This window comes from Triticum urartu, chromosome 7 (assembly GCF_003073215.2).
Source record: "Triticum urartu cultivar G1812 chromosome 7, Tu2.1, whole genome shotgun sequence".
Classification (NCBI taxonomy): domain Eukaryota; kingdom Viridiplantae; phylum Streptophyta; class Magnoliopsida; order Poales; family Poaceae; genus Triticum; species Triticum urartu.
The window spans coordinates 713,814,353-713,834,613 of record NC_053028.1 but is presented as its reverse complement, the minus strand read 5'-3'; the positions used below and the strand labels follow the sequence as shown (position 1 = coordinate 713,834,613).

General features: G+C 47.3%; 3 protein-coding genes across 3 annotated transcripts; 1 reads left to right on the top strand and 2 right to left on the bottom strand.

Moving 5' to 3' along the window:
* Positions 1-196: 196 nt before the first annotated feature.
* Positions 197-4,760, top strand: LOC125520173. The gene is made up of 12 exons (XM_048685014.1): positions 197-555; positions 686-886; positions 1,523-1,606; positions 1,726-1,844; positions 1,932-2,033; positions 2,374-2,493; positions 2,599-2,664; positions 3,053-3,119; positions 3,239-3,292; positions 3,771-3,863; positions 4,149-4,181; positions 4,279-4,760. The coding sequence occupies exons 1-12, from the start codon at positions 439-441 to the stop codon at positions 4,375-4,377; spliced, it is 1,155 nt and encodes a 384-aa protein (XP_048540971.1). The 5' UTR covers positions 197-438; the 3' UTR covers positions 4,378-4,760.
* Positions 4,761-5,539: 779 nt separating this feature from the next.
* Positions 5,540-8,104, bottom strand: LOC125520172. Its single transcript, XM_048685013.1, has 2 exons — positions 6,810-8,104; positions 5,540-6,270 (listed from the first exon to the last, which is right to left on the bottom strand). The coding sequence occupies exon 1, from the start codon at positions 8,029-8,031 to the stop codon at positions 6,814-6,816; it is 1,218 nt and encodes a 405-aa protein (XP_048540970.1). The 5' UTR covers positions 8,032-8,104; the 3' UTR covers positions 5,540-6,270; positions 6,810-6,813.
* Positions 8,105-10,260: 2,156 nt separating this feature from the next.
* On the bottom strand, positions 10,261-13,443 carry LOC125520170. The gene is made up of 2 exons (XM_048685009.1): positions 12,097-13,443; positions 10,261-10,738 (listed from the first exon to the last, which is right to left on the bottom strand). The coding sequence occupies exon 1, from the start codon at positions 13,382-13,384 to the stop codon at positions 12,101-12,103; it is 1,284 nt and encodes a 427-aa protein (XP_048540966.1). The 5' UTR covers positions 13,385-13,443; the 3' UTR covers positions 10,261-10,738; positions 12,097-12,100.
* Positions 13,444-20,261: the final 6,818 nt, after the last annotated feature.

The following is a 20,261-nucleotide window of genomic DNA, read 5'->3' as shown; positions in this document are numbered from 1 at the left end:
CACGTGGTACACAAAAAGCAGTCGTCGTCGGCTCACTGCCACTGATGAAACGGGACACCTGTCTCACACCATCTCGCGCTAATGAAGGCCTCCCTAATTAATTAGGAAACTTTAGCCACCGACTGGGGCACTGGCAGGTGGGCCCGCCACGACAAACCCACCCACCCACCCACTCACCCGCTAGCAGGCAGGCGGTGGGATGCCGACCGACCCGACCAAAAAGCGAGTACGAGGACGCAATTTGTTTAAGCCCATTTCGGAATAATGGGCCATTAGATTAGGCGCTTCCTCCTCTCCCCCCGCCCACCTCCTTCTAGAACCCTCCAGAACCTTCCTCCTCCCCCAGCACCCCCCGCCCACTCCGGCGAGGAGCGCTCCAGAGCCCCGAACATCGGGGGCACCAAGGGACGGCCGGCGGCGGCGGCGGCGCCGGGAGGGATGAAGTACCCGCCCATCCCGCCGCGCCGGGCCGCCTCCTGCGGCTGCGGCTACCTGGCCGCCTTCGTCGCCCTCATCGTCATCACCTCGCTCCAGATCCAGCACCACCACCTCAAGGCAAGGCCCCCTGCCCTTCATTTCTCCCCCCGCCCCCACACCACCTTTCCCTTCCCCCCTCCCATTTCTGCCCTGAATGAATCACTGCCTGACTGACTGACACTGGAGCCGGTCTCTGTTCCTCCGTCAGGTGGATCTCGGCAGGTCCGACTACGCCGCGGCCACGGCCACGCAGCAGCGGCGCCGGGAGGAGGGGAACGGCGCGGCGGCCCGCTGGAACTGGAACCGGAGGACCGGCGCCGAGGGCCTGCCGCGCGGGATCGTCCACACCAGCTCCGACATGTTCCTCCGCCCGCTCTGGGACCCCGCCGCCAACCGCGCCATCCCCAAGGTACGTCCGCTCCTGCCCCTCCTCCTCCTCGGCGCCCCACCTTCACTGTCACTGTCAATTACTCTTTTTACAGTTGCTGTCATAGCATTGGTTGGGTCTCTTCTTAGCTCAAACTGAACCACACTGAGTGGATGAACGAATGAGTGAAATTTGGTTGGGTCTCCTAGCTCAAACTGAACCACACTTAATGGATGAACGGATGAATGAAAACCGGTTGTGTCTCTCAGCTGAAACACGCTGAATGGATGAATGACCGAAACTGTCCCCCTTGCTATGCCGGCGCTCATTTCTCACGGCGACGCCAAATCGAGCTTTTAGTGTGGCGACCCGGTTAGTGAAGCTGCCCAATGCTCTGAATCCCGTGCTTACAGCAGGCAGGCGCCTGTGAGTGTTAATGATGTATGTACACTTCGGTTCTGTCAGTTCAGTTCAGTTCAGTTCACTTGTCTGGTCCGTATCCACAGACTTCACACTAGCTTTTGCTCTAGTGGAGACACACCAGCGTCCTTACAGCGTAATCTAAGGAATCTCTAGGATATGATCCGTGTTTCCAGTCGCGATTTCCTGGCGGGCGACCAGCCCATCGGGCCGTTCTGTTACTAATACGTGCGTACCACTGCTCACCCTTGCCTGCAGAACAAGAATGATAGACACAAAGCTCTCCTGGCGATGGCGGTCGGGATCTCGCAGATGCAGAATGTGGACGTGATGGCTCGTAAGGTCCGTCTTCTTCTTCTCGAGTTCGCCTCCTTTAACGCCAGCTGCTTTTGTCGTTTCGTAAGGGAAGGTTTTGTCTCTTCTGATTCGATGCTCGCCCTACCATGCTTCAAATGTTTTAGTTCCTGAATGAGAGCTACACGGTCATGCTATTCCATTATGACGGGAACGTGGATGGGTGGCGTAGCCTCGAGTGGAGCGATAAGGCCATCCACATAGTTGCGCCCAACCAAACTAAATGGTAAGCCCCAGGCGCAGATACTTTGCTGTCCCTTTTACCTCGGTATGTATCATCCACATTTGGAATGAGCGTATCTTCCTATTGCAGGTGGTTTGCTAAGCGTTTTCTGCACCCTAGTGTTGTGGCTATCTACGATTTCATATTTTTATGGGACGAAGACCTTGGGGTGGAAAATTTTGATCCGAGGAGGTATGGGACACACCATATTTTTTTCATTTTGTTGAAATCGTCTTCTTTTTCAGTTCGCAAATGCTAATTTTTGTGATGGCCTGAGTAGTTATGAAGCAGCCATTTTGACACTGGTTCAGTTTCTTTCGCTCTAGCTGTACAATCTTGTTTGCGAGATATAATTGTTATTCTGCACATTTCAGTGGTATGGATTCAGCTTGAAACTCCTACTGGGATGATTGACAATATACTTGGAGTAGATATGGACTTGCTTTGGTCATCATTGCTGTTGAAAATATATCCTGCTGTGTTGGATTTTCTGCTGAAATATGCCTTTTCATTTTTCATGTTGCCCGTTTAGGTATATTGATATAATGGTTTCCGAAGGCTTAGAAATCACGCAACCTGCATTGGATCCTGATCTATCAACAGATATTCACCACCGCATCACAATCCGCAACAAGATGACAAAAGTGCATAGGTGCTTGTGTCTTTCTAGTTCTCACATCTAAGAATATGAATTGTTTTTTTAATCATTTTTGTATGAGCATTCGCTAACATTTTTAATTCTTCATTTCTTCTGCAGGAGAGTATATGACAATCGTTCAAGCATGAACTGTTCTGATGATAGTAAAGGACCTCCATGCACAGGGTAAAAATTGAAGCTTTGGCCTTGCATAGTAATTTTTCTGGCTATTCTAAACTATACTTGGCCATCATAGTTTATTCTCTAGACCTCATATTTAGCATGTCCAATGATTCATATGTATTAAATTATGCTATACTTTATTCTTCTGTGATTGAAAAAGACGGTTACCTTACAGAGTTACGGTCATATTCTTTGAACCGATTAATGTTTTTTACAGCTATTGTAGAACCAAAAATCAAAATGCTGCTTTGTTCAATGGCATTTTTTTTGTGTGGTCAGCAAAATAAAGTTACATCATCCAACTGATTGATTGTTGAGCAAATTCTGCTGATCTCGTTCTCATAAACTAGCTCGATTGATTACTAGTATTGTAACTGGCATTCTTTGATAGGTGGGTCGAGGGCATGGCACCAGTTTTTTCTCGTGCTGCCTGGAAATGCGTATGGCATCTAATACAGGTACGAATTCTGACCATCTAACCTACTCGATAATCCATCATATCGTATGATCTATTCAGTGTGACTGGAGGGTCATAACTCTTCGTAGCACATCCAGTTTTAATGTCTCAAACCTGCAGAATGACTTGATTCATGGATGGGGCCTTGACATGAAGCTTGGTTACTGTGCTCAGGTACTTAAGATTGCTCAAATCCCATGGCGGTTTGCTCTATTCAAGCTTTACAACCTATTTCATTTCTTTTTTCGCATTTCAAGTGCGCCATTCTAGATGTCACTTCCTTCTATGAGCTGGCCTATTTTTTATTATAAATGTGTAGCTTGTTAGTATACTCTAGGAAGATTACTCTATTTTCAGTGTTTGGCACCTGTGGATCAAATTTAGCTATACATATTCTAACATAAGGATCAAATTTATGGGCTAACTATTACAATATGGCTTTCAGTACTCTAGCTGATAGTACTAATGACTTCTGTCTTGTTTTGTTCCATTATTTTTTTTTGCGATGTGTTCTTCTGTCACTTTGCAGCTTAATTATTTCTGGTGTTTCAACTATCATCTGTAGATTAAGAGGAATGCTTTAATAGGCATGGGTTTGTTAGAATGATAAATGACCAAAAATACTGATGCATGTAGTGCTATGTGATTTCAGGGTGATCGAGCTGAGAAGGTCGGTGTAATTGACAGTGAGTATGTCGTCCATCAAGGGATACCATCATTAGGAGGACCATCAGATACCAGCAAGGTCTGTTTGTCGTCATATTTTTTATAAAATGCCATATATTTTTTTGGTCACAATGTGATTTGAAATGAAATTACACAGAGAGAAAATGTCTCTTGTTTCTGGAATCATCTCTAAGGTTACAAAATCTAAATCCAACTAACACACAGATTGAATCTTTTAATATGGTAATGGGGTATCGCTTCAGATATCTAACTCGACGGCCAACCTTCTAGCCTTGATTTCTCCATGCCTGCAAGATAACTACCATTGTTATCATCTGATCAACAATTTCCTTTCTTGCTCCAGTTACCTCGAAGATCTTTGGATTTGCGGACACACGTGAGTATAACATATGCTCTCTTCCCTCTAAACCTAAATCAATATGTTTCTCCTGCATATTTTCTAACATCAATTGCACTCTTATTTCAATCAACAGATTAGAAGACAGTCGTCGGCGGAGCTGGAAAAGTTCAAAGAACGGTGGGAAAAAGCCGTAAGGGAAGACGATGAGTGGATGGATCCTTTTGACGCTTGATTACTTTGGAAGAAACATCTGACATGAAGATACAAGGCCCACCATACATGGGTGGATGCGTCCACATTCATCATGGCGGTTGGAGTCGAGATCATGTGGGCCTCATAGCAAAACAGTTAGTTATATAGCCTTATAGGCATTTTGCTGACTAACACACACCACCCTGCCCTCAAGAGCTGGAAGAACAAGTGGGAACGGCGTCGCGCTAATACATGGAGAAACTGAGCAAGAACCTGTATACTACCAGTGGCTGACAGACACAGTATCTTGTAATCTTAATTCGATTCTCCAATCACCGAGGTTGTATAGTGACAAATGAATATATGTATGTGCAGTTATTTTTAGTAATAATAAGTATTTATAGAAAAAAAAAGTTTGTCCCATTGTCTGCTGCCATCTGAGAATAAAGCCATTCACGGTCAAGTCAGATGTAAGGCTGAGCAATGTTTGGCAGAGCAATGTAAATGATATGGTGGCAGAGCAATGTTTTGCAGAACAGGAGCAGCCTGCTGATAATTCTTGTGTTACTGGACCGAGGTTAGTGCATGCTCACTTTCTTGGGTGTGTTGCTGTGATCACTGACCTGGTAATTGTACTCCATGAGAGCTTATAAAGTGTCAAACTGACCATTTCCCTCTTTCTTGACTAATTATTCAAGTCATGGCATCATAGACTAGTTGCTATTTATCTTTTGTGAGTTTGTCATCAAGGCTTGATCATGTTGATACAGGGTACCTCCACATCGGGCGGCATCTGGAGCTCGGCCTGTCGACGGGAACACTATACCCCTTTGTGGACGGGCGAGCAGAAGCTGCTGGACTCTTCGACCAACCCCCAACAGGTTGAGGCTGGAGATGCACTATGAAATCAGGTCGGTGGGGAACCCTTGTCTTGCCAAGATGGGCGGCAAAGCTAGTCTAGTTAACTGAATTGCTTACACATTGCTGAATCCTAGCAGTATGTACCGGTATTTTCGGCGATGCACTCCATCCAAAAGAGTAACAGTAGTGTGCAGTTTCAATTGTAAGCGGAGATGATATATCATAAGTTGTAGCCATAGATTATATGTGTGTGATAATCCAAACAAAGTGGATGCATCGACATCCATGTATCTAATGAAAAAAAGCTGCATCTGCCAAACATAAGAAGAGGAGATGATGCATTTCACAAGCAATTCGTCAACAAATGGATGCATTCTTTTTTGAACAAGGGCTGCATTGATCAAAGCTGCTGGCAGTACATCTTGCACCCCAAAGAAACTGAAAATAACAGACTAAACTGTACCGAAGATAAGCAGAAAACACGATCGTGTCCAGGTGCTCTTTGATGGAACCAATCTTCGCCAGCGCCGGGGGCAAACCACTTGGTCCGGCAAGACCCCTACGGTGGAGCACCGGAGACTCCCTCTTCTAGCAGCACTGCCTCCCGTTAGGCATCAAGGCTGCGAGGAAAGAGCCGCCGCAGGCCGAAGCCCCTTCGAACCCACCACCTCTCTAAGCTTAGGATCCCCATCATCTGCCTCTAGGACTTGGCACCGCTAGCAATTTACAAATGGCCAAATAACAGCAACAAACAAGGGAGACTACATGGAAGGAAACATGAAAATTAACAGTAGCTAGAGAGACTGCAGTCTGCAGAACCCATCTCTAATATATATGAGGCAGGTCGACCGGTTGACGACCCATGTACCCATCTAATATTAACGCACTCAAGTTGCGCACACATGCCAAATCAACCAACATGTAACATGCATGCGGGCTTTGGACATAAAAGGACCGGAGGCGAGACTCGAGTCAACAGGCCAAACACAGACAATTGCTTGATGTATGTGTCATCCTTCCTTGCAATCATCAGCCAGCAGCAAAATGAGTCCAATACACAGCGGATTAAGCCCTGCAATAATAGCATGTGATGTGATGAGAAACCAACCCCTCTTGTTAATTAGATGCAACCAAAACATATATCTAGTTTCAGATGATCAATAGGATTGTTCATATACACATTCTTGCTTTCAGGACGACCAAATGCAGCGTCGGACCCAGGACGAAGGCCAGAGCTACGCAAGGTTAATTAGAACATTCTCTTGTTAATTGGATGCAACAAAAACCTATATCTAGTTTATCACCCAAGTTTATTTGGCCCACATACACGTTATGCTAAAGGAAAACCCAGACGTATCCAGTGCCCTGTGCATCAAAGGTGTCTTCAAACTTCTCTAACCAAGTTAACTAACCACGTAATTGCAGTTCAAGGACGGACATTTTACTGGGCATAAGCGTCAGCATCATTGGAAACAGATGGGCTTTAATTTAAAGCTAATCACCTACTAGGAATTTTGGATGCTATACTAGCTAATACTTGCATCATACTGCAGCGTCGATCCTACCTATACATGGCATGGACAACACAGGCAAAAATAGGAGCAAGCTTACCCCTTCAAATAGTTGGTGGAGACAAGGATGGCGGGAAACCCGCATACAGTAGTTGGTTCTTCAGTGGCATCATGAGCTCAGTCCCACAAAACCGCTCAAGCTTCATAGTCTGGAGATTCAGTGAAAAACAGTCCGGATCTGGCATTTCAAACGAAGGGTACGATTCCGGGTTGTCTTGAAACCCATGTAGGAGTAAGAATCCCCCAGCTACACCAATGATGTAATAGGCGTAATCAAGGGGCAATGGGACTACAGCCCCCATTAGCCACAGCCTTGGGGGGTCATCCTCAATGCTCCCCGAAATGGAATACAAGAGGCGATTGTGGCTGAGAGCAAACAACCCAAGCCTCCCTTCCCTTGCCTCCACAAAGGCCATCTGGGAATTGCTCCAGGGACTAGGCGGGAGGTCGATGGAGGAGAACTCCATCGTGGCAATGTCGAGCATGAGCAACTTGCCAATCCCAGGTATCGCCCAGTAGAAGCATCCATGCACGTAGTAGCGCTTTCCGAACGCAGTGGAGGATCGCACATCTTCGCCTTCACTAACTTCTGCAACCAGAGCGCTCCAACCATCAAATGGGATGGCGTGCCATGGTCCGGCACAGCCCCCCGACGAAGAGAGGACGAATAGGACCAGCTGGGTCTGGTTTTTGGCCAAGCACATGACTCTGAATCTGAAGGGAGCGTCGGCCGGCACCTCGTCCCCGCCGGCAGGAGCAAGGAAGGGCTGGCAGTGATAGACCAGATCGGACAGGCCCTGGGGGACGGGCGGTAGCAGGAGGTAGCGCCGGTGCAGCGGGTCGCACACGGCGACGTCCCTCACCAGGGGGCGGCCGTCGGAGGCGACGCAGAGGAGGGTGCGGCCGTCGCGGCAGTCGCGACGAATCCAGGGCCGGTCGCGGGAGGGGAGGAAGGAGCAGGAGAAGTCGGTGTCGGCGAGGGTTCCGGCGGCGGCGGCGGATGGGTGGGGCGGCTGGGCTGGGAGGAAGGGGTCCGAGAGTATACCCAGGAGAGGCGGCTGGTGGAGGGTGCGGAAGCGACGGAGGAAAGTGTGGTCGGCGATGATGCGGCGGAGGGCGGGGCCGGCCATGGAGGCGCGGGCGAGGTCGGCGGCCGTGGTGAGGCGGAGCAGGATGTCCTCCGTCAGGTGGTCCGGGAGGTTCGCCTGCGACTCCATGGCCGGCGATGCGTCGGGGCCGCAGGGCGGCGCCGGCGACGCCATTGTGGTGGAGTGGAGTGGGGAACGGACGAGAGGATTGAGAGTGTCCTTTGGGGGTTTGGCTTCCCGTTTCTGCTGGAGGAAAACGCCTCTATATCCTACTAGTGCTCCCATTTTGACGCCTCCTTCGAGGTCAAAAAAAAATGAAGCAAAAATTCTCTACTTGTTTTATAATAAAATCGTTTACACTCTCTGTTGTCAAAGAACATATACTCCATACATTTCAAAAGGCGAGGCCAGTCTATTTTTCGAGAAAACATTTCACGAATACATTTTTTGGTGAAATCAGAAAGAGCTGTCAGTGCAGCCGTCGCCGCCTCTGACTCCTCTTTCCTAAAAAGCTTAGGGTTCCGCGGCGCTGCCGCCGGTCCGCCTCGTCTCCAGTGGTCCTGGGCTTAGGGCCATGGGGGCGCAATGGATCCCGGCCCATGCCGACAGTAGGACTCAGTTTTCAGATCTTTATTTGAGTTTTGTTAGGGTTTATGCCCTGCTCAAGACGGCAGGACGGTGGCGGCTCCCTGAAGATAGAATAAGGTTCTCCCTGCTTAGCCCCCGTTTGTCTTCGTCTTCGGTCGTGTGTCTTCAAATTAGATCCTTTAGATCTACGCTACTCCTCATCAGCGGCAGGTGCTGTTCTGGTCCTATGGTGGCTTTAGCACGCCAACAGTTGGAGGCTATAGGGGCACTACGAGTAGAAGAAGTTTGTTTGTGTGGTGGGCATAAGCAATGTTGCATTGCATAGTTACCCCCGTGAGGCTGGTGAAATGAGAATGATAAACATGTAATTTAGTTCTGTTGCAATCATTCTAAATCAGCATGGGCAGCCTACATGGCACAAACTCCTCTACTACGCATTTGACTTAACTTGCATTTCCAACTACACTTGTTGTGAAAAAAAAAGCCGAAACAGGAAGCAGCCATCGGTTGATGCTGATCAGGTGTGTGTTGGCTGCAATCGATAAGTTTGATGCCATGTCACTCACTCGTGTACAATTTGAATTGAAGGCTTACAGCGTTTCAAACATGAAGGAAGTAGGAGTACCGTACCTTTGCAGATGAGGTTTCCATATGAATAAGAAAGATCTCAGAATTAGTTTCTGAAATTGCAGCACACAAGTTCCAGTCTGTGATTGGTGGATTATTTGTTCGATACTGACCATCATGAATGCAAGTTCCAGAGTTTCAGAAATTGGAAGCTCTGTAGGCTAATGTTGTCTGCTTTCTGCCTTCAGCTTTTGCCCACGGCGTCAACGTCAGCTAGGGAAATCAGTGCTGCAAGCAGACCACCGTTCGCTGCAAGAGAATGCTCCGTGTGGATCTAGTTGCCGCGGACATCTTTGAAGCCATCATGCCAGTCGGGACCAGCAACCATTGCTCCAACGATGAAATTAGCTTGTCGTCCCAGAGGAAGACCCTTGAAGGAACTGTAGAAATTAGCTTGTCGTCCCAGAGGAAGACCCTTGAAGGAACTGTACGAGGGCTAAGGGAGGATGGTCGGTTGTGTAGGTAGGAAGTGCATGTTCCCTGTGGCCATGTACATCCAGGAGGGCAGGCACCACCCCACCCCACAGAGGTGCCAACCACTTGCAATGATCCACAATTCCACATCCAAGTTTACCTTGTTTTCCTTTCAGTTAGCTTCTACTTCAAGAATGAGAAAATTTGCCAACAAATGTCAATCGTGCCCCTAGTTTTTCTAATGGACCATGTTTTGAAAGCCCAGCATTTGTCCCCCTTGAGCAATTGTTTTTTTCGCCAAGGTTTGTACCTTTTTCTAAAAAATACAATACCCATGTACGTGTGGTTCGAGTGTCGTACACATGAATATACATTGGATTAAGGAAAACATCAGCATACGGGGTTACTATATATTACTCAAAACAAAACATCTGATCTACAATTTTTCACTTCACCTAGATGTGCCCCCAGATCGCAGCCTTGTCAAGCAAACAACTGGAGAGTCATGAACCGATTTTGATACAGCTGATTTTGGTGGGATGGAGCAGTCCCAAACATGACCTTCTCTAATTAATCAAATCCAACAGATTTAAGAAGAGATTGTTTGAAGACATAAGGTCATAAATGAAACAAAACACATGGAGAACAGGCAAATGTGTGGGCGTGTGTGTGTGTCATCCATCTTTTCTTGCAGTTGTATGTAAGCAGCCTGGCGCAGAATAAGTCCCATATGCAATCCAATGATAGTATGTGATCAGAAACCAACTAGTCCAGTATAGCAAAAAGAAGCTTTGTATTTCTTCAGAATCAACACTTACTCCAACTCGTTACTGATGTGGGTCCAGTCTATAAACCTCGCATTCTTATCAATAGCAATAGGCGCAGGCGAAGGAAGAGGCCTCCTTCCCCACAAAAAGGAGAAAGAATGAAGATTTCTTCTCCCTGATGTGGTCCATGAGTACAATGTAGTACATTACTGAGCGTCAAGATGAAATGAAACATACAAGTTAACGGAACAACAGGACACTTACACGTGCTAGCCAGAATTAACACGATGTGCATACATATATACATACATACATACATGGTTCCATCCAGTCCACCAAATAAGAGGAATGAAGCAACTTAATCACTGCTGCTGCTGCTGCTAGGCACTCCATCAGTTACCGGGCTTGGCACTGCCTTATGAGATGGATCAAGTCAACAACAATCCAAATGGAGTCAACTGGTCCTGTACCCAGCAGATTAAGCCCTACAATGATGATAATATTGTGTGGTCAGAAACCAACCACTCTAGTTAATCAGACGCAACGAAAATATATAATTTCAGATACTCAACAGGATACATTCATATATTATACTGACGAAAATTCGTTTGGGCCTTCAAACTTATCTAATCAAGTTAATCAACCATGTAATTGCTGCTCAAGGACAAACTTCTCTGATCAAGTTAAGCAACCATGTAAACAGTGTCAATCTGGATGCTATGGACACAAAAAATGACAGTAAGCCAAGGGACTAAATCCTCTTCAAATTATATCCAAGCCACTGCGAGTATCTATCCCAGCACCACCGGAGGTACCATACCAGTACTCTTTATGCAGGTGTGAAGCTATACTATAATGTCTAGTAAGTGGAATGACACAAACTGCTAGTAGATTGGAGCTTATCATTGTGTATAAGCGGAATGGCCAACTAATAGATGCACGAGGACATGCAAAATAGGAATCCATCATCAACACATAAAGTCATAAACTGCTGCCATGCATAGGACACAAGGTATTATATCATTAGTGGTGGTGAGCACCATTTTTTTTTAAATAAAAACTGAACCGTGAGTCTCACACTACCACAACCCCAATGAGCATTCATCAGACATGGGCGCACAACAAAGCACAACAGCACTCAGAAATAGACAGTTGTAAAGTGTTATTGTTGATCATGACAGGTGGTGCTTGCTGCTACTAATGCCGCAATATATACCCAGTCTTTACACAATCTAATCTAATCTAATTACAAAGGTACTTCCTCTGTAAACTAATATAAGAGCGTTTAGATCACTATTTTAGTATTCTAAACGCTCTTATATTAGTTTACAGAGGGTACTAGTTAGTGGCATACACCGGGAATGACATGAGAACAAGGACCTCGCAGAAGCAAAGGGCACAGATGGATAAAATTAAGAACTAGAAAACTCAAATAGATGTAGCAAGACATAAATAACTAAACTAGAACTATGTCCAAATCCAGGTTACAAGAGCATATTAGGGATAGGATGACGCTGCTTTGATGATTTCTTGTATTTATTTGTATGTCCGTCTCAAGATGTGAAAGAAGTATTTCTTGCTTTTCTGAGTTTCATATCTTTCTATTTGCATATTTTTACTATAAATTAACCATGAGAATATCATATAAATGCCAAAAGGTGACCGAGGATTACAATGGACAGGACATAACCTGGACAGCCCCTCTGTAGTTAGGACTGTTTGCTAAGATTAGCAGAATGACAGGCACAGTACCACCAAACTAACTAATACTTGCATCATATAGCAATGTCAACCCTCTATACTGCATATGAACAATAGAGGCAAAAACCAGGAGCAAGCTTACTGTTTCAAATAGTTGGTGGAGTCAAGTATCGCGGGAAGCCCGAATACAGTTGGCCCAGCAATGGCAGTATATCTCTATTCCGAGAGAAGCGCTCAAGATCCATAGTGCGAAGATTCAGTGAAAAGCAGCCCGGGTCCGGCACTTTACCCGGAGGGAACGAATCCGGGTTGTCTGTAACCAGATATAGGAGCAGGTAACCCCCAGCTACACCAATGATCTGATAGCAGTAATCATGGGACAATGTGACCACCTTTTTCTTTTCCCACCGCCCTGGGTCATCCCCGGTGCGAACCAAAATGGAATACCGGAGGCGAGGCACGAGGTGTGTGGGAACTTGGCTGAGAGCGAACATCCCAAGCCTCCCTTCGGTTGCTTCCACAAAGGCCACCTGGTGATTCATGAGATCAGGCGGAAGGTCAACGGAGGAGAACTCGGTGGTAGCTGTGTCGAGCAAGAGCAACTTGTTGATCGCACATATCGGCCAACAGAAGCACCCGTGCGCATAGTAGCGCTTTCCGAACGCAACAGAGGATCGCACATGGACACTGACTCCTGCGAGGAGAGCGGCCCAGCCATCAAATGTGACGGTGCGCCATTGTCCGGCATGGGGGCCTGATGAAGAGTAGACGTGGAGGACCAAGCGGGTGTGGTACTGGGCCAAGCACATGACTTTGAATCTCAAGGGAGCGCCCGCAGCAGTGTCAGCGCCCTCGTCTGCGCTGGCAGGAGCAAGGAAAGGATCCAAGTGATGGACCAGATCGGGCAGGCCCTGGGGGACGGGAGGTAGCAGCAGGTAGCGCCGGTGCAGCGGGTCGCAGACGGCGACGTCCCTCACCATGGCACCGCCGTCGGTGTCGATGCAGAGGAGGGCGCGGCCGTCGCGGAAGTCGCAGCGACGCCACCGCTGCTCGCGGGAGGGGAGGAAGGAGCAGGAGAAGTCGGTGCCTGCGAGTGTTCCGGCGGCGGCGGCGGAGGGGTGGGGCGGCTGGGCTGGGAAGAAGGGATCCGAGAGTATACCCAGCAGAGGCGGCGGGTGGAGGGTGCGGAAGCGACGGAGGAAGGTGTGGTTGGCGATGATGCGGCGGAGGGCGGGGCCGGCCATGGACGCGCGGGCGAGGTCGGCGGCCGTGGGGAGGCGGAGGAGGATCTCCTCCGTGACGTGGCCCGGGAGGGTCGCCTGCGCCTCCAAGGCCGGCAAGGCGCCGGGGATGCAGGGCAGCGCCGCCGGGGCGTCGGGGCAGGGCGGCGGCGGAGGGGCATCGGGGAAGGGCGGCTCCGGCGACGCCATGGGGGTGGAGTGGAACGGAGGAGGGGATTGATTTTCCTTTGGGGGTTTGGTATTTCCGTTTCTTCAGGTGGAAAACGTATACCTGCCTACTCGTGCTCCCACTTTGACGCAGACCTGGCCAAACGGGCCGGCCCGGCCCGGCACGGCCCGGCACGGCCTGTGCTAATCGTGGCTGGCCCGCCATGGCACGTTTAATAGCCGGGCCGTGCCGTGCCGGCCCACGGGCGCTGCTCTTTGGCCCAGGCACAGCCTAATTAGTAAACGGGTCGGTCTGATGGCCCGTTTAGCACGCTGGGCTGCACATTTTCAACCTGTTGGGCTGGTTTTTGTCTATTAGGCTATATTTTAGGTATACATATGTAATTTTTTGAAAATTATATAAAAAATTAAACGGGTCGTGCCGTGCCAGCCCGCGTGCCCAGGCTCCAGGCCCAGGCATGGCCCAAGGCGTGCCACATGCCGGGCACGGCCCATTTAGCCCGTGTCGTGCCGGCGTGCTCCAAACCTGTTTGGCCCGTCCCGTTTAGCCAACTATACTTTGATGTCCAAAACGTATGCTTCGTATGTACGTGTCACTAATACTTCCTCCGTTTCTTTTTAGTCTGTATATAAAATTTGGTCAAAGTCAAACTTTCTTAACTTTGACTAAGTTTATAGAATAAAATATTAAGATTCATAATATGAAATCAATATTGTTAAATGCATCATGAAACGTAGGGTTTCAGGGGATTTGAGAGATTTGGGGGGGGGGGGGGGGGGGGGGGATAGCAGGGGTTTTGGTGAATCCCTTCCTTTCACCCAATCCTCTCAAATTCCCCCAAGCCCCAAACCCCCCACCTATTTGGTACACAGGGATTGATACAGAAGGTTTGCAAAACCACTATATTACAATTAAAATGCAATTTTTACAATTTCAAAAGCTCATGGAGGAAAAGTGCAACTAGATTACACAAAACAACAAACATGCTCTGTTACAAGTACTATTATCAATGGTTCTAATAAAAATGGTACATGCAAACATTCCACGGTCCAAATGAAAAACATGACACATGCTACATGCCACGGTCCAAATGAAAAATACAAGATGTTCGGTCAACAAAAGTCAACAACTCATCACAACATAAACACACGTTTGATCGATGATACGTCTATTTTGTATCATGTTTTTATATCTATATTTATTACATTATGGGCTGTTATTACACATTATGTCACAATACTTAAGTCTATTCTCTCTTATTTTACAAGGTTTACATGAAGAGGGAGAATGCCGGCAGCTGAGATTCTCGGCTGAAAATGAGCAAATATTAGAGACCTATTCTGCACAGCTCCAAAAGTCCTGAAACTTCACGGAAGTTATTTCCAAAATATATAAAAAAATAATGAGCGAAGAAAGTTCCAAAGGGGGCCCAAACCCTGGCCACGAGGGTGGGGGGCGCCCCCCTGCCTCGTGGGCTCCCTGGTGGCCCTCCGATGCCCATCTTCTGGTATACGAGGTCTTTCGTTCGAGAAAAAAATTTAAGCAAGCTTTGGGGAAGAAACTCCACCGCCACGAGGCAGAACCTTGGCGAAACCAATCTAGGGCTCCGGCAGAGCTGTTCTGCCGGGGAAACTTCCCTCCGGGAGGGGGAAATCATCACCATCGTCATCACCAACGATCCTCTCATCGGGAGGGGGTCAATCTCCATCAACATCTTCACCAACACCATCTCATCTCAAACCCTAGTTCATCTCTTGTATCCAATCTTTGTATCCAAATCTCAGATTGGTACCTCTGGGTTGCTAGTAGTGTTGATTACTTGTTGTAGTTGATGCTAGTTGGTTTACTTGGTGGAAGATCATATGTTCAGATCCATTATGCATATTAATACCCCTCTGATTATGAGCATGAATATGCTTTGTGAGTAGTTACGTTTGTTCCTGAGGGCATGGGAGAAGTCTTGCTATAAGTAGTCATGTGAATTTGGTATTTATTTGATATTTTGATGAGATGTATGTTGTCATCCCTCTGGTGGTGTCATGTGAACATCGACTACATGACACTTCACCATTGTTTGGGCCTAGAGGGAGGCATTGGAAAGTAATAAGTAGATGATGGGTTGCTAGAGTGACAGAAGCTTAAACCCTAGTTTATGAGTTGCTTCGTAAGGGGTTGATTTGGATCCATATGTTTCATGCTATGATTAGGTTTACCTTAATACTTATGTTGTAGTTGCGGATGCTTGCAATAGGGGTTAATCATAAGTGGGATGCTTGTCCAAGTAAGGGCAGTACCGAAGCACCGGTACACCCACATATCAAATTATCAAAGTACCGAACGCGAATCATATGAACATGATGAAAACTAGCTTGACGATAATTTTCATGTGTCCTCGGGAGCGCTTTCCTTCATATAAGAGTTTGTCCAGGCTTGTCCTTTGCTACAAAAAGGATTGGGCCATCTTGCTGCACCTTATTTAATTTTATTACTTGGTACTCGTTACCAATTACCTTATCACAAAACTATCTGTTACCGATAATTTCAATGCTTGCAGAGAATACCTTGCTGAAAACCGCTTATCATTTCCTTCCGCTTCTCGTTGGGTTCGACACTCTTACTTATCGAAAGGACTACGATAGATCCCCTATACTTGTGGGTCATCAAGACTCTTTTCTGGCGCCGTTGCCGGGGAGTGACGCACCTTTGGTAGGTGGAATTTGGTAAGGAAAAATTTATATAGTGTGTTGAAATTTACTGTTACTTGTTACTATGGAACATAATCCTTTGAGAGGTTTGTTTATTTGGAGCTGTCTTCAGTATTTGAGGGTAATTTTCTTAACAACTCTAAAATCACTTTTAGCGTTAGTTATGATAAAAGGTTGTGCTTGCTGCTATTGATGTCACCGATACCCTGTCCTTATACAGTTGAATCTTATTAAAAAGATACTACTATGTAATGCAATGATTCAGAAATGGCATGAGCATTTTGAGGACAAATACCTATTGAATGCTAAGGGGTTAACATCAAGCAACTAAAAGTGGAACTGGGTAGCATTACCTATGTACAGAAGTGTACCTCAACCAGAAAAAAAATACATGTCAAAAACCAGCTTAATAGAATCTTATTAAAAATTTGTGTTCAAAACTTTTATGGGATTAAATTATAGGGCATCTTCTAGGTAAGGAAAAGTTTAATCCCTCGATTTTTTTCACTTTTGGGGATAGGAAGAAGGTTTGAGGGATTAAGTTTAGGGGATCTGCTAGAAATGCTTTAAGCAGCTAGCGTTATCAAAGTCCAAATCCAGCTTAATAGAAAATTATAAAAGCAACTCCATCCGAGCAGCACTGGCGAAACCTTAACCCCTCCCCGACCCGGCTGCCACCCACTCCCCTCCTACTCCTTGGGTCGTCAAAGGGCGACACCAAACAAAGCTCATGCAACGTTCACGCCCACAGGGCCGTCTTACAACGCTCGTGAGCTCCCCCCTTCTCGTTTTGGCGTGGCTGTTGCTTGTGTGCTGTCCAAGGCGGCAGTCCCTCCGATATTCGTGCTGGCCAACCACCCTTTTCAGTGCTGCAGCGGGGCCCTGTATGTGCAAGCGAGCAGCAGATCCCTGGAAGCGCCCCCTTCTTGGTACTACTCAGATTCGACGCCCGTCCACATCCTCTTCCTCGATCTGGCATCTCCAGCTTACTATAGTATTGATAGTACGACGCTGCTTTGATGATCTCTTTTATTTATATGACAGTCTTATAATGACACCATGCATATTAATAAGATGAGAAAGAAGTATTTCTTGCTTTCCTAAGTTTCATATCTTTCCAACCAACTCATCCGAGCAGCACTAGTGAAACCCTAACCCCTCCCCGACCCCACTGCCACCCACTCGCCTCCTACTCCTTGGCGCCAAGCAAAGCTCGTGCAACATTCGTGCTGACGGGACCGTTCTGCAGGCTGCAACGCTCGTGGGCTTCCCATCCCATCCTTCTTGCTTCGGTGTTGCTAGCTGCTGTTCGCCTGGCCCTGGCGACAGTCCCTCCAATATTCGCGGCGGCCAGCCACCCTCTGCAGCACTGTGGCGGGCCCTTGTATGTACAAGCACACAGATCTCTAGAAGCGGTCCCTTCTTAGTGCCACTCGGATCTGATGCCCACCCGCATCCTCTTCCTCGATCTGGCGCCTCCAGCTTACTATAGTAGGGATAGTATGACGCTGCTTTGATGATTTCTTTTATTTATATGACAGCCTTAAAATGACATGGATATTAATAAGATGAGAAAGAAGTATTTTTGCTTTCCTAAGTTTCATATCTTTCCAATTGCATAGTCTATAGAAATAAAAGCACCATAATATCATCTAATAAGCACCGAAAGACACCAACATGATTATAATGGGAGAAGATAACTTGGACACCCCTTCCGTAGTGAGGACTGTGTGCTAAAATTAGTAGAATGTGAGAGGATGGTACCATGAAATTAACTAATACTTGCATCATATTGCAATACCAACCATATATGGTATGCCACAAACAATACAATTAGAAACTAGAAGCAAGCTTACCCCTTCAAATAGTCGGCGCAGACAAGGACGGGGGGAAACCCACATACAGATAGGTGTGTGGGGAGAAGTCTAAGGACACAGTCCCACAGAACCACTCAAGCTTCAAAGTCTGGAGATCCAGTGAATAAGAGTTGAAGTTGAAGTCCGGATACGCCGGGTTGTCAACATTCCCATGTAGAAGTAAGTAACCCCCAGCAACACCGACGATGTCATAGTGATATTTATATGGCACTGAGATTACGTCCTCCCTTCGCCACTGCTTTGTGCCATCCCCATTATCTCGCAAAATGTCATACAAAAGGTGTTTTCCATCATCTTCAATGCCACGACTAAACATCCCAAGCATTCCTTCCCTTGCCTCCACAAAGACCATCTGATACTGATAACGACCAGGTGGAATGCTGAGAGAAGAGAACTCCTCCGTGCGTGTGTCGAACATGAGCAACTTGCGGGTATTCGGTATCTCCCAGTAAAATCATCCTTGAGCATAATGGCGACGTGTGGATAGAACGGCCGGGAAGAAATCCATGCCGACGCATCCTACCCTCAAGGCATGCCAACCATCAAATGTAACAATGTGCCATTGGCCGGCACGGGCACCCGATGAAGAGAAGATGAAGAGGACTAGCTTGCTCGAGCACCTGCGCAAGCACATGACCCTGAAGCCCGATGGAGCGTCGACAATATCGCCCTCGTCCTCGCTGGCAGGGGCAAGGAAAGGGTCACAATTCATGATACCCAGCTTCCTGGACAGAGCAGCTAGGTCGTCGAGGATGGCAGGTAGCAGGAGGTAGCGCCGGTGCAGTGGGTCGCATACGGCGAGGTTGGCCAGGAAATCCCCCTTCTTGGAGAGGAGGGCGCGGCCGTCGCGAAAGTCGCAATTAATCCAGAGCTCCGAGGAGGGGAGGAAGGAGCATGAGAAGTCGGCCTTGGCGAGGGTGCGCGTGGCGGCTGGGCCGGGAGGAAGACGGCCGAGAGGTTGGCCCTTTGGGACGGTTCGTACACGAGTATTCCCAGGAGAGACGGCCGGTGGTGGGCGCGGAAGCGGCGGGGGAAGGATTGGGCGGCGATGATGCGGCGGAAGGAGGCGCTGGCCATGGATGCGCGGGCGAGGTCGTCGGCCGTGGGGAGGCAGAGAAGGATCGCATCGATGATGTGTTCCGGGAGGTCCGCCTGGGACTCCATGGTCGGCGGGGCGGAGCCAGGATTTTAGTATAGGGGGGGAGTCAAGAAGTCAAGTTCATGTTTTTTTTTCTACATATAAAAATAACTATGAACATACTGTATATGTGTGCCACGCACAACAAACATGGATACAGTTGCATGAGTTTAAATTTACCTCCACAATTGCTAATAAGAGAAAAAATAATTAATAATTTAATTCGAAGAGAACTTACCTGCTAAATTTTCAACATATATGATAATGCAATACTGAAGTAAGTTGTCTCCCATTTGGCGGCGCTGAAACATATACGAGTATTTAGAGCGTTTGGGGGGCTCTTCCCGGCTGATATGGCCCCTCTGATATATGAAAATGCCGAGCTTCATCTTGCTTATCCGGTGGCAACTCCCAATTTGACATGATTTTGCTTGTTCCGCAACATTTACCATGTCCGGCTTATCCTGAACATGAGTGTCAATTGGACTAGAATTTGTAACTCACACATCAGCCACATTAACAATTTTAGTAGGTTGAGAACTTGAAGCAACTGACTTAAAATATGAATTAGTCTCAATGGTGCTTGACGTCGCTTTTCTCTTCATAGCTGCTGAATTGAAATCTCACAATTAGTTATATTGGATAAGTTCGACCTAGGGAAAAATGCATCACAAATAGAAACTCATACGGAATAATTTGCATCACAATCACAATTTTTAGGACATGTACAAGATAGGAATTCTTCATAGAATCATAACTTCACAAATCACACAACCAAAACAAGTAAACAACAAAAAGATGAGAATTGAAATTATGATGGTGTAATGTACTGATGTGTTAAACCTTGGTCCTTGCCTCCTTGGCTAGTTCCCGTAGTTGGATCCAAAAGAAGGCTGCAACGCACCGTCACCGTATGAATAGGATCGAGAGCAGCAGGGCACAATCGGCGGCGGCAGGGCGGGCGAGGTCACGGAACGGCGGCGGCTAATTTCTGCGTACTAACCCAACTACTGACGTACGGGTCGATGACATGAGAACGCAACTGCCAGCCCAGGAGAGAGTCAATCGCCCCAAAAATCTAGCAGGTAGTGGGCTTCACATGGGCTTTTTTTACTTTCACATAAGGGCAACAAGACCTTGGCACGCCAAAAAAAAGGTATACTAACTAGTAACCCCC